Source organism: Thunnus albacares, chromosome 23 (genome assembly GCF_914725855.1).
Source record: "Thunnus albacares chromosome 23, fThuAlb1.1, whole genome shotgun sequence".
Classification (NCBI taxonomy): Eukaryota; Metazoa; Chordata; class Actinopteri; order Scombriformes; family Scombridae; genus Thunnus; species Thunnus albacares.
In genome coordinates this window covers 11,567,908-11,580,680 of record NC_058128.1, presented here as the reverse complement: position 1 = coordinate 11,580,680, position 12,773 = coordinate 11,567,908, and the positions used below count along the sequence as shown (strand labels likewise).

At 38.5% G+C, this 12,773-nt stretch overlaps 1 protein-coding gene across 2 annotated transcripts in view; it reads left to right on the top strand.

The window, feature by feature from the left end:
• Positions 1-3,130: 3,130 nt before the first annotated feature.
• The window catches only part of exoc4 (exocyst complex component 4), a 129,133-nt gene continuing 119,490 nt past the window's right edge, over positions 3,131-12,773 (top strand). For both annotated transcript variants that reach the window (XM_044343044.1, XM_044343043.1), the window contains exons 1-5: positions 3,131-3,249; positions 4,710-4,899; positions 6,486-6,680; positions 10,156-10,349; positions 12,057-12,166. In XM_044343044.1, coding sequence (XP_044198979.1) covers positions 3,170-3,249; positions 4,710-4,899; positions 6,486-6,680; positions 10,156-10,349; positions 12,057-12,166 — 769 coding nt within the window. In that variant the 5' untranslated portion in view covers positions 3,131-3,169. The remainder of the gene's footprint in view (positions 3,250-4,709; positions 4,900-6,485; positions 6,681-10,155; positions 10,350-12,056; positions 12,167-12,773) is intronic.

Here is a 12,773-nt window from a genome sequence, read left to right as displayed (position 1 = left end):
AATCCACCTGTGACTCCTCATGGCTGCCAGTTCAGCCCCTCACAGCTATAGTGCCTGACATTATATGCAAAACCTTGCAAAACCTTCACATATGACTAAATAGGAAAAGAAGACTGAGGAAAGAAGTAAAAACAATTTTAGAGTGAATTAGAGGATATAATTTACTGGGAATATGGTGACATGAGTTACGTCTGTTCACAACAAAAGATGGGAAGTGAATCCTATACAGACTGAAGGGAAGGTCATTCAAACACTGAGGACAAAGGATGTATTGTAGGTTCTAACCAGATCTGTGGTGCTGGACTATAATCTGGCTGGAGCTACGGGGCCTGCAAAACAGTAAAAGTTGATTTTATTGGGATAAATTATACCCATTTTTGTATCAATTAAATCATACACCAAAAGCAATTAAAAAAAACTGTCTGGTTGTCTGAGATAAAGGTTTTAAACGACGTCATGTTGAGAGCAATTGTCATATAACAGTAGGAGCGATGTTTTCTCAAGGGGAATCCCTCACCTGTGAGTCTATTATGAGCAGATTGCATAATAAAGAATTAGAATGTGCAGCAATACCCCGAGGGAACTCTTTGAAAAACCTCAGTCTGTATTGAATGCAGTGCATATAGAATAGAGACAATAATTGAGTGGCAGAATGTGAAAAAAAGCCTTGCTTGTAATAGTAAACAAAATCATAATTACAACTGACTTCTGACTTTGATACTGATCAATTATGTTGCTTAGTAATCTGGTTAATTTATTGGTAATCACTCATTCAATGACTACAGAGGAGACTTGTTTTTCTTGCCTGCTCAATGTCCTTTTATGTTTTTTTCTGCTATATCTGTTACTGCAACTTATGTAGACATCTGATTATCTTAATAGTCGATGGTGCACATTTGCATTTTGTTGCTATTGGCTGAAAACCCTGCTACTTCATTTTTGGAGATTTTAATAATTTCAAGGCAAAGATAACATGTTCTTATATTGGATGAAGTTATTATTACAATATAATTTTATTCATCTTATGAAAGCTTTATCCTCTCATGAACCATTACTGCTTTTTGGCAATATCTCTTACTTTGCCTTGATCTTTAAATTTTTGAGCAAACTCCTCATTAGGCATCCATAAATCTTTATTTAATTCCATTTCTTGCTGTGTCATTACTGCAAATTGAAATCTCTACTCAATAAAGATATCAGTTGCATATAACGTGTCTGTCTCTAAATGGAAGAGACATTGGATGAAAATGAGTTTTTGGTGCTGCATCATAATGTAGGTGGTGCATTATTGTATGTGTGTGATTAAGTTGGAGATATGAGACACCTGTTTTGCTTGATCCAATTCAAGGTTATGTGGAAAATCCAAAAGCTATATAATAGATGCAATGTTTTGCTGTTTCCCTTACCCACATTTCCATAGAAACAAGTAAAGAAGTATCGTCTTCTTCATCTCTAAGGGATGACATTTTGTTGCGAATAATATAAAAGGAAAGTAATTGGAGAGGTGAAAATACTGTATTTACACAACCTGCTTACCTTTCTGTGGTATTTTTCCCAGGATAATTATTATAGCTATTATCATATATCAAAATCGACTCATCCACTAATTACAACTTAAAAATGACATCAAAATAGATTCCTAAGACCAAAGACATTAATTATTTAATGATCACAAGAACCATACAGTATCTGAGGGAAAGCACCTGTTTAAATGTATGATTTTGCTAAAAGAACTCCTCTTATCATAATCCATATAATCTGCTGTTTCTTCAAAAGTCACCGATTGTAATTATGTATTGCAATTTAAAGGAATTGAGTTGTTTTATTAAGGTGGCTGCACCATTATTCATAGTACTATATTAGTTGTTTATTATGTGTCAGCACTATTTATTGTACTTTTAGATTTTCTTTACTGACTCTAGATGAAGGACAGAGTAACATAATGCAGCATTTGCATTTAGATCTATACATTAACAGATCATAAAGCCATGCCCTACAAAGACTTTATTGCCCTTGTATTCAATCCACACAGGTCAGTCAGTCAAAGCAATCACTTAGTGTCTAAGCTGAAAGAAATAACCTTGGTCCTGCGTTATTGGAGAAAAGAGGCCCAGTAGATTAGTTGGACTGATGGGACGTGGGCTGCAGGGTGAGGTGATAAGAACTTCAAAATTAAACTTGGACCTGGGAAGCCAGGCGCCTTCAAAAGAAAAACAGTGGCTCCTGCATGACACAGTGACTGTTTCTTTTTTTAGGGGGAAGAGACACAATGATCACCCACAATGTTATCTCGTCAGTCCACCAGTGCATCAATCAGGGCCCAGTGCTGGGAATCGACCCCTTTTTGCTCCAGAATCAATGCCCTCTCCCATTCTCATTGGTACAGCAGATATTGTCAGAGATACAGCACAGGAGAGCCAAGCCAAATCCCACACTATAGGGTCTAAATGGGGTAGGCTATTAACTCACTGACACACACTGTCTCCTTTCTTCTCCACTCAACTATTCCTTTATCAGTCTCAAGAGCTCTGGATTCAAAGTGTTACAATGAAAGGGTTTTCCCATTGTGATATTTGTATTGTGCACATAATATCCTTAAGATATCAATATTGCATTTTAACAATGTGAAGTGTATAGTTACAGAAGCTAAAATATAATCTTAGTCCTGATCATCACACCCCACACCAACTAGAATTATCCTTATTTGAAAAATTGTGCACAACAGGCAGGCTGTGTGTCAACAACTTATGATTCCTGTTGGAGAGCCCTGTTGATGTAGACCAATTAACAAGCTATAGTTCAAGATAATCTAAAAATAAAATGTAATTATTTTAATGATTGATTTAATATTAGAAATATTTTTAAAATTAAAAAATATAGATATAGGTACTGACCTTATTGTATTACTGTCACTGGGTTAAAGAGCTCAATTACTGATTAAAACCCTGAATCCTCTGAAATATGAAGCACTGATGCAGAATACCTATTCCCATTGTTATAGATAAACCAAACAGACATTTGGCCAATTTATCCACCAACCTTTTTGTTTTCCAGGGAAAAGGTGCACCACTAGTGAAAGACCCTTCTTTCCACGTTTCAAACTACAACTCCCACAATTCCTACTAACCTCGCGCTTCTGTCTTCCTGTTTGGGTGCCGCAGCTGGAAAAATGGCAGCTGATACAGGAAGATACAGGAATGCTGTTAACAAAAACAAAGACCCCTCTGGTCTTCTCATTTCTGTCATAAGGTAAGGTTTGTCACATTCTTTATATCCAGTTAACGGCGGCGGTAACGCTTCCGACAGCTCCTGGACTGTGTTATCTCATTCATATTGACAGCTAAAGCTAAAGCTACATGTTAGCAACATCCTTCCTGTGTTGATAATTACACAAAATACGCACAATACGCAACATAACGCGCATTTCTTATTTTATTTACGATAGTATATGTCGCTTAATCATGACAGCAGTTATATTTTCTTCCTGAAACAGAAGAAAAGGGCTACAACTGAGTATGTGCTACTCACAAACGTTACTGTTGTCCTAAAACATTTAGCTTAATTGTTGTGAAACGACTTGTCGGGTATTTTTAAAGTTTGACTTAGTGTGTAGCTACTTTATAGGACTGCAATGCCTCAGATGTAATCTTCACCGAACAGTCTCAAATCTTTAAAAGATTGCGGCAGTGATCATAATGGTTTTGATATCCGTAATTAAGTGTCTCAAAGCATTAGCCTCCTCCTCACTGAGGAAAGGAAAATATACATTAAAATGATGGAAAACATTGAAAGGGTTCCCACAGTGGACTTCAGGAATGTCCAGGGGTAATTGTCAATTGTCCCAAACAGTCCTCAACTTGTAAGTAAGGTGTGTAATTTGCATGAATCATTTAGTCTTTATTTAGGAATATCAAATGAGTATCTTCTGCCTAATGTGTGTAAAGATTCTGTTCTTGACAATACCCCTACTCATGTTGTTGTTGCTGCTGTTAGATCCATTTGTTACAGCATGGATATACTTGTTCATGTTGCCATGCTGCCTATAGGTGTGTGCTGGCATAATCTTTCACTGTTACTGTCATTCCCCTGCCTTTCTTCTTCTAACGTGTGCTGTATTTAATTGCTTTGTGCTTTATGCTTATTTCCAACATATTTTGGCAGTCATGAAATGTTTTAAAGGACAGGTCCACAATTTTTCAAGTCTGTCTTAAAACAACAGTCAGGTGCCCTAGTGAACATTGAAATAAGTTTTTCTTGCTGTAGTCATTTCTCCTGTTCATACTGGCTACTGGAAAATCTCCACATAATGCACTTACAATGTAAGTGATGAGGGCCAAAATCCACAGTCCTCCTTCTGTGCAAAAATGTATTTAAAAGTTAATCTGAATTATTTATTATTATAATTATTTTCAACATGGCTTATATGTTTTCACTTTGTAGTATAATATATTGTTATTATTGTTTTATTCAATTTTTCCATTTTGTATTATTGTTATTGTCAAGTTTATTTGCCTCATGTTAGTCCTGAATTGTTTTAATCCTGGTTCATACATGTAAAACACTTTGTAACTTAGTTTTGAAGAGGGCTGTATAAATAAAGTTTTATTTTTATTATTATGGTGCTTCAATTCAGATTCCAGATGTGGAGTTAGTTATTGAGATGAAACCATTATACTTACTATGTTCTCCACCCCTCTCTCTCAATCCAGAACTTTGTCCAGCAGTGATGATGTGCAGGATAGGGAGACAGAGAAGGGGCGTCTGGAAGAGGCCTTTGAGACATGTGACAGGGACCTAGATGAACTGATAGTTCAGCATTATGCTGAACTCACCACTGCCATCAGGACCTACCAGAGCATCACTGAGCGCATCACCAGCTCCCGCAACAAGATCAAACAGGTAAAAAGGAGAGATATTTATACAAAAATGGACACTGGACTAAATTAGTATAGAGGGGAGTGAAACCCATTACCAGAATTCCTGTTTATATTGTTTCAGATTGATTTCAGAGCAGTGATTCTAAGCTGTGTAATTAAAAACAAAACAAAGAAGCTTTTTTTTTTTTAAAGTAATTTTCATTGGTCTCCTCATTTATTAAAAGGCTTTCTTATCTCAGTTTTAAGGCTTTTTTATTCCCCAAGACTGAAAGACTGACTTAATTAACACAAATCCTGTTCACCCAAGAAGAAAACTGTCTACTTATCAATCGTCAGCTCAAGTCCGAATCCTGAGACCCCTGGACATAATTTTCTTTATCACACTTGTTAAAATAATTCAAAATGTTTAGGTCAGCCCCTTGGTCCCCGACTTATACATGCCAGTGTATATTTGGTAACAAAGGCATCCATTGTTCTAATGCTTTTTATTAGCAGGATAAAACTGTAATTTACCCAAGGTGTATTGGCCCAAATATGTCATTAAATGATGATCAAATTAACGGGTTTTACTTCATCACTTCATCATCATTCCACATTCCATAGTAGACATTTTGACTTGTCGTGGGAGGCAAAGCACAGGTGTTACTAATACTATTAACAATGGCTCTGTTCCATTCAAGTGTCCAAGTAAGCCACGGCAGTGACAGTAAGCCAGCTTACAGCTTACTGGTGCTTTTCCAATTGTGACATGTCAAAATGTCTCGAAAAAGACCTACTGTATTTTACAAATATGTGTTTCTGTAACTTTCTTTCTGCTTAAACTTCTGCCCAACTTCAACCTAAGATCTAATGAAAAGAGAAAACACCTGTGTAGGTGTGCAGGGCCTTAAACCTGTGTACTAAAGCACAAACATAACCCAAATACATTTTTGCCTCTGGTGTGTCCGATACCAGCAAACTTTTCAGAAAGGGATAACATCACTTATTTCCTATCCATATTTCACTTGCTTTTCAGAGATTCCCCACACTGATTCAATATTATTTTCTCTTGAGGTGTATCTAAGTTGATATTATGAATGTTATGCAGTGTGTAACCTGTAGAACTCTTTTCCATTGGTCTGTATCACTGAAAATGTTGCTTTTTTGATGAAAGTGAGCCCTAGTTACAGAAAAGAAGGGTCAACCTTAAAGGTGTATATCTGTCACAGATCGATCTTTACAGCACTAGTTTTCAGTTAGTTTTCTGCATGTTTTTCTTAGTATCACTAAGAATTAAAAGATTATTTAAACAATATGTCAGGAGAAGCGATGAGATACCAATGATTTCGGAACAGCTAAGCTATGTTGTTAGGTTACTTAGCTGTCCTGTCAGACAGATAGTTCAGTCAGAATTTACTTCACAAAATGATCTATCCCAGAAGTATCCCTTAATCTCTAAATATATATCACGCTTTACATATACTTTGTTTTATAATTTAGCTTTTATTACACATGTACTTTTCAGAATTTGCAGTAATAGCTTGATCTACACTTCCAAAAAACTTTTGTTTAGAAGTACTACTGTAGCTAAAACTTTTTTTTATGATTTCAACTCTCTGTTTCCTTCAGGTGAAGGAGAACCTCCTGTCTTGTAAGATGCTGCTCCACTGCAAAAGGGACGAGCTGAGGAAGCTGTGGATAGAAGGCATCGAGCACAAACATGTCCTCCAGCTCCTGGATGAAATTGAAAGCATCAAGCAAGTGCCTCAAAGGCTGGAAGCCTATATGGCGAGCAAGCACTACCTTCATGCCACTGATATGCTGGTGAGTGAAGCGATAGGCAGAGCTGTGGTTGTAATGTGTAAGTGTACTGTATGTGAACTGAGCAGCATTTTGGTTCCATAAAGAGCGAGACAGAGACAGGGAGTAAAAAGAAAAAAAAAAAAAAAAAAGATTGCCTGACAGATTTGCTCTTGCAAATACAGTATGTTTTGGGTTGGATGGTAAGCAATGTGAAAAAAGTGAGAAATGGAAAAAGGAACAGATTGTTGCGTGTTTTTGAAGTTGTGGGAAAACCTATTGGCATATGTAAATGCATGTGGCATTACTGATAGGATGCTTTTGAGACTCACGGTGTGAACAGTGCACGTACATAAACACCAATATTTATGTGCCGTGTTGCTGCTCAGATTGATTTCTTGGCTCCTCTCATCCCTTTAAAGACTCCCTTTTTAGCCTTGAACAGTTCAGTGGGTGAAACTCTTTTACTTCAAGCAAACATCATCTTAATACTTTGAGGGCGCTGCAGGTGTGTATGTATGCGTGTATTCTTGTTCTTTTGATGTGTGTTTTGCAATATGCGCGGCAGGGGAGCTTGAGGACGGCATTGAGGACTAAACGACCAGGCTGTGTGATCTCTCTGTTCCTTTCCTTTCCTTCCCTTTCCACTCTCTCTTCCTCTGTCACTCCCACACATCTTCCTTCAGACTTTAGTAATAATTAGTTTGCTAGAATGGGGTTATCTGAGGAGGAGGAAAAAAGAGGGATGACGGTGTGCCCAAAGGACCATGAAAAATCCTCTTTGTGGGGGTGGAGAGAAGTGGAACTTCATTCAACCTGTGCTCAGTCTGTTCAGTGTGTTTTAAAAGGTTGTGGAAAGTTCAAAGTCAGTCGGACGCTTCGCCGCGTTCTCGCAAACTTTAAATGCGCTTAACTTGATTGCGGCGGTGCAGTTTCATTAATATGTAAAAATTACACTTTAAAGAACATTTTATATGCCTCTACATATTGAAATGCTGTTGCGTGCCTTCTTTCTACCTTTCGTTTTGGTGTGATATTTGTGCAGTCCATGAATAAGTAATGTAGAGTCCACTTTAAATAACCCACGCTTAAGCCAAAGTAGAGGAATTTGGTCACATTATAAAATAGCAAAATGACATCCTTGAAATAACTTACTTGGTTGTTTTGTTAATAATTCCACTGTCCTTTCACATTTACTTCCATGCTTTTAATGTGATGATGTCAAGTTCAATAAAGGCTGTGAGAAAAGTTGGTGCATTGTTAAGGCACTAACTGCCATATCATTTAAACTTCTTTCAAAAATCATTTTTAAAAATTCTTTGCTTGTCACAAGTTCATTTTGATACTTGAGTGTTAAAAAATGTTTGAGCAGAAACTGCAGTTGCACTGTGAACTGGCCAAATGAAATAATATCAGCTCCACTGATAGGAGTTTTGTTTATGTTTATCAACCAATATTTGAGATCCAGATTTGTATAAGATTTCTAGAGACTGACTTTTTTGCAGTGTTTTCTTCATTTTTTTGCTGATATATTGTATGTTGCCAAGACAAACTCTCTCTGCGGCTCTCTGCTGTAACATCGTACTGCTTGTTGTCACTCCTCTCAGAGTCCCTGATGTGTTTATTCCCATCATGCTGTCATTCATTACAGCACTCATCTGTCAGATTAATGTCTCCCTGGTTTTCACATGCACCTTCTGTTGCTTCTTCTCTCCTTCTGCTCTATTTCTCCCTCTTCTGTCTTTCTTTCTTTTTGTGATTTTTTTTTTTGCATTCCTTAACAAAATATTTTGTCCTTACAGACCAAAGCAGTATACGTCTTTCATATCATTCTGCTTTGCAGTGTGGCAGGAGTAGAGTAGCCAGGAATAAACTTCCTAGCATCCCTCTCCATGTCTCTCTCTCTCTCCTCTGCTGTCTCTTGCTCTCTGTAACACTGCCTGTGTGTCTGGGTGTGTTTATGTGAGGCTTATCTCTAAGGGTTGACAATTAGGATTCAGACTATGCTCTCTGTCTGCTATTGAATGGCAGTCTTAAACCCCATGGGGTTGGTTAAAAACGAGACTGGCTTTGGTTCCAGAAAATCCTCTCCTCTCCTCTCCTCTCCTCTCCTCTCCTCTCCTCTCCTCTCCTCTCCTCTCCTCTCCTCTCCTCTATATCTCCTCTCCTCTCCTCTCCTCTCCTCTCCTCTCCTCTCCTCTCCTCTCCTCTCCTCTATATCTCCTCTCCTCTCCTGTCCTCTCCTCTCCTCTATATCTCCTCTCACTCCATTGTTCCCGTAGAATCACAAAGCCCAGGTACACTCATATACAACTGCTGACACCCCCCTTGGAGCCCGCAGCTTAGTGATAAACTGTCATGCACTCTTCTCTCCTCTCCTCTCCTCTCCTCTCCTCTATTCTATTCTATTCTCTTTCCTCTTTCTGTCCTTCTCTCCATCCCTCTTTCTCCCAAGCAAATTCACTAGAGACTTTATATCCCTCATTACACTGACAGGCCTGGTCCCCTAATGATGTTAACCAGCCTTCTTCTGTCATCCCAGCCCCATGGTAATGAGATACCCCCCCACACACAGACACATAGGCATTAAATGATTTACAGTCATATAATCACACACATATAATCATACACAGACACATTATGAGAGGTGTGTGTACACACACACACACACCCAAGACACACAAAATTTTGCAGGCATGCCAAGTTCATCCATTAAGCAAAAGGGGGCTGATCATGCAGCACATTAGCTCATCTTGTCACTAATGTGTCTCTCATTTGCATCAACACACACTTGACCCATGCCCCCCCGCCAAGCGTCCTCCCCCCCTGCTACCCACTCCCTCCTGGCCTGCCCTGGACATACAAATATTTTTCACAGTGTTATCATCTGGCCATCAGTGTTCTTGAAATACACACAGGAATGCACATGTGTAAACACAAATACATATGAACTGGCACATTTTATTAAATGGCATGAAGATTTATTAATTGCAAACATGCTGCAACTGCTACTGTTCCTGCTAATGAAAACTGAGAAAAGAGGGAAGGAGGGAGGGAGAATGAGTGAATTTGGAGAAATAGAGTGACTAGAGGACATGAGGAAGTAATCAGTTCAGTTTTAAGTGGGAAATATTTTCTATATTGTACACAATAATATGTATATTGAAAAAGGAAAATATTGATTTTGATTTTGAATTGATTTGAAATTATTGTAGTGTGTGGCATTGGTTGTTGTAAAAGTCATTGAAATGTCAAAAAGTGTCATGAAGTGAAGAATCTTGTGTTATTGCTCTGTCTCAACATGTGTTTTCTGTGCCAGGAAAAAAAAAAAAATCAAGAATTCAGAATTTAATCACGTAGTATGTTTTAAGCTGTCTTGGTAGATTGTTAGTGGAAACAACAGGTAGGCTGGCTGCTTTAGTGGTTTGACCAGACACTATTAAACTTGCAAACTATTGCTAGGATAAGTGATGATTATCTGGTATGTTGTCATATGCAGGTGACAGCCGTAGAGTCTTTGGAAGGCCCCCTGCTGCAAGTGGAGGGCCTCGGTGATCTACGCCTGGAGCTCCACAGCAAGAAGCTCAACATCCACCTCGTGCTCATTGATGAGCTGCACCGACACCTCTACATCAAGTCCACAAGTCGCCTCGGACACAAGAACAAGGACAAAAATGCTGCTCGCCTTCCAGGGTAAGTGGCAGTTGAAACGGTGTATGTATGCTTCCTTGACTATATTGTTAAAACTTGGAGGGATCCAGATGTCTTCACAAGAATAGAAACTGCAAAACATGAAAACAGTTTTGCAGAGTCATTAGGGAGGGCTTGCTCATTTACTTGATTGTGCATGCTTCAAAACCTCAAGATTAGTGTTTTATTAGTGCTCCTGTAATTGCAAAGACTCATTTTGCACAGTAGGACTACTGATGATCAAAAACTGTTTAGTGGGGATTAGGGATTTGATATCATTTAATTTCCTTTTTTAGGGTTCCATATAGTTTAGCAAAACAGTAGCTATTCTTTCATCAGCCCACACAACAAGCATTGAATAAATGTAGGATTTCATTCCATACAATGTTTTCACTAGTATACAATATGTAAATATACAAGTTTGAGAGACACAGACGCAGTGAGGTCAAGATAGTCAGAGACAACTTTAAAAAAAAAAAAAAATCTTTTAGCTCGTTTGTTTGGTCCGAGGAACCACAAGCCTTTATTGTGTGCCTATTATATAGTCAACAGAAATGTAGCCTTCAAAGTGCGTTCTTCTTTGAAAAGTAAAACTGTACAGATGTGCCTTCATTATACGTTACTCCAATGCTGGGACAACTGAGTGCAACTTGCCAATTATTTACTGTATGGAAACTACGCCAATTACTGACAAAAACAATTAGACCATGCATAACTTGTTGCTCTACTTCTTTATGTTTGCATTTTGTGCTCTGAAGTTCCAAAGATACAGACAAAAACACCCCACATCATTTACTGTAAAGAGGCAAACGGCGCTAATTAATCCGTACAGACATAGCAGACAAGCACTTGGAGTTATAATAGATGCTATTGTAAGAATATTAGAGTTATGTATACACATTGTGTTGTTTGTTTTCCAGGTTTCAAACCATGTTTTCAAACCTGGGAGTCAATGCCAGTTGACTCGGTTAAATGATAAAGTAGATTTTGCAGCCGCAAGGAGAATAACTTAAGTTATGCGTCCGTGACCTAAGAGCCAGTTTCTTGGTTTCATGATGCGGCCGTATAAGTTATTAGGGCTAATACTGCACAGTGGCTTAGAACACACTATTAATGCTGTTGTGTAAGGAATTCATCTTAAGCGTTGTTTGCACTTTTCCACGTGTGTGTGTGTGCATGTTTGTGTGTGAGGTGCAGTAATTATGGCGGCGGTGTGTTGGTGTGGTACAGTGATTTATTACTGAGGGTCAGCCAGTGACAGGTCCTGGCCTCCCTGTATTGGGTCGCTGCTAACAACAAGCCAGTCTCCATACACCCCACTCACTTAGCAGGCATACTGTGTTTATACCGCCCAACTTAAAGGGCCTGGATTGCTTCCACCTCCGGCTTAAGGCTTGATAAATGGCTCATTGGAAAGCAGTACCAATCCTACCCAGAGATGCAAGGCTTTTTGTTTAAACAGTAGATTGTTTTTGTTAGAGAAAGGGCAGGTTAGTGGGTACGTTTCTGTTAGTGCATATTCAACTTTTGTATGTGTCTAAGAAGGTTTTCGCCAGCATTTTTGAGTTGATTTGAGCCTATTCCTCTCATGCCGTTGCAATATCGTGTTAAATATGAGACAGAAAGCATAATTTTTAATAACATACTTTTTCAAATTTTATCTTGATAAACACCTTCCCTGGATTTTTTTTTTTTTTTGTCTCTTCACAGCTCCACAACCAAAGACGCATCTCCAATGCCTGTGTTAGATGTCAGCAGCCTGTCCACCCCACGCAAGCTTTTGGATTCATCACAGTTCAGCACACCTGGATCCAGCAGTGGTACGATCCTGAGATCATAGTAGACAAAGAAGGAAGAGGGAGTAATGGAGAAAAATGTGGGTGGCGGCTTGGCAAAAAGAAGGCGAGGAGATGATAGTGAAGGAAAAGAGAAGCAAATAGAAGTGGGAATTTTAAGAAGGTGTTAAATGAAAAAACCATAAGTTGTGTGGTTTGCTCTCCATTAAAATTGCATACATTAGGAGTGCTATAGAGATAAACCCATCAACACTGTTGTTGGTCTCTTTGGATAACAAAGTCTGCGGATTTGAGTTTGCAATTTTTATTTTCACTGTGCTGATATTCTTAGTGATAATGAAGTCATTAGCATCACTCTGGCTTACATCCATTTGCATGTCATTATGGGTGTGTATTGCCAACCCCCTTTGCACATACACTCACACATAGTATCACCGAATGCACACGGGAACTGCTGATACAAACTCTTTTAAAAAACACGAAATTACCACTGATGCCTCATTGCACATACACACACAGGCAGACACCCACACTTCTTTCCTTGCAGTATATGTCATAACATCTTCAACTATGATCATAATATACAGTACATTTCCCTTGCTAACATTATAATCATCTTGTCCCCCTCCTA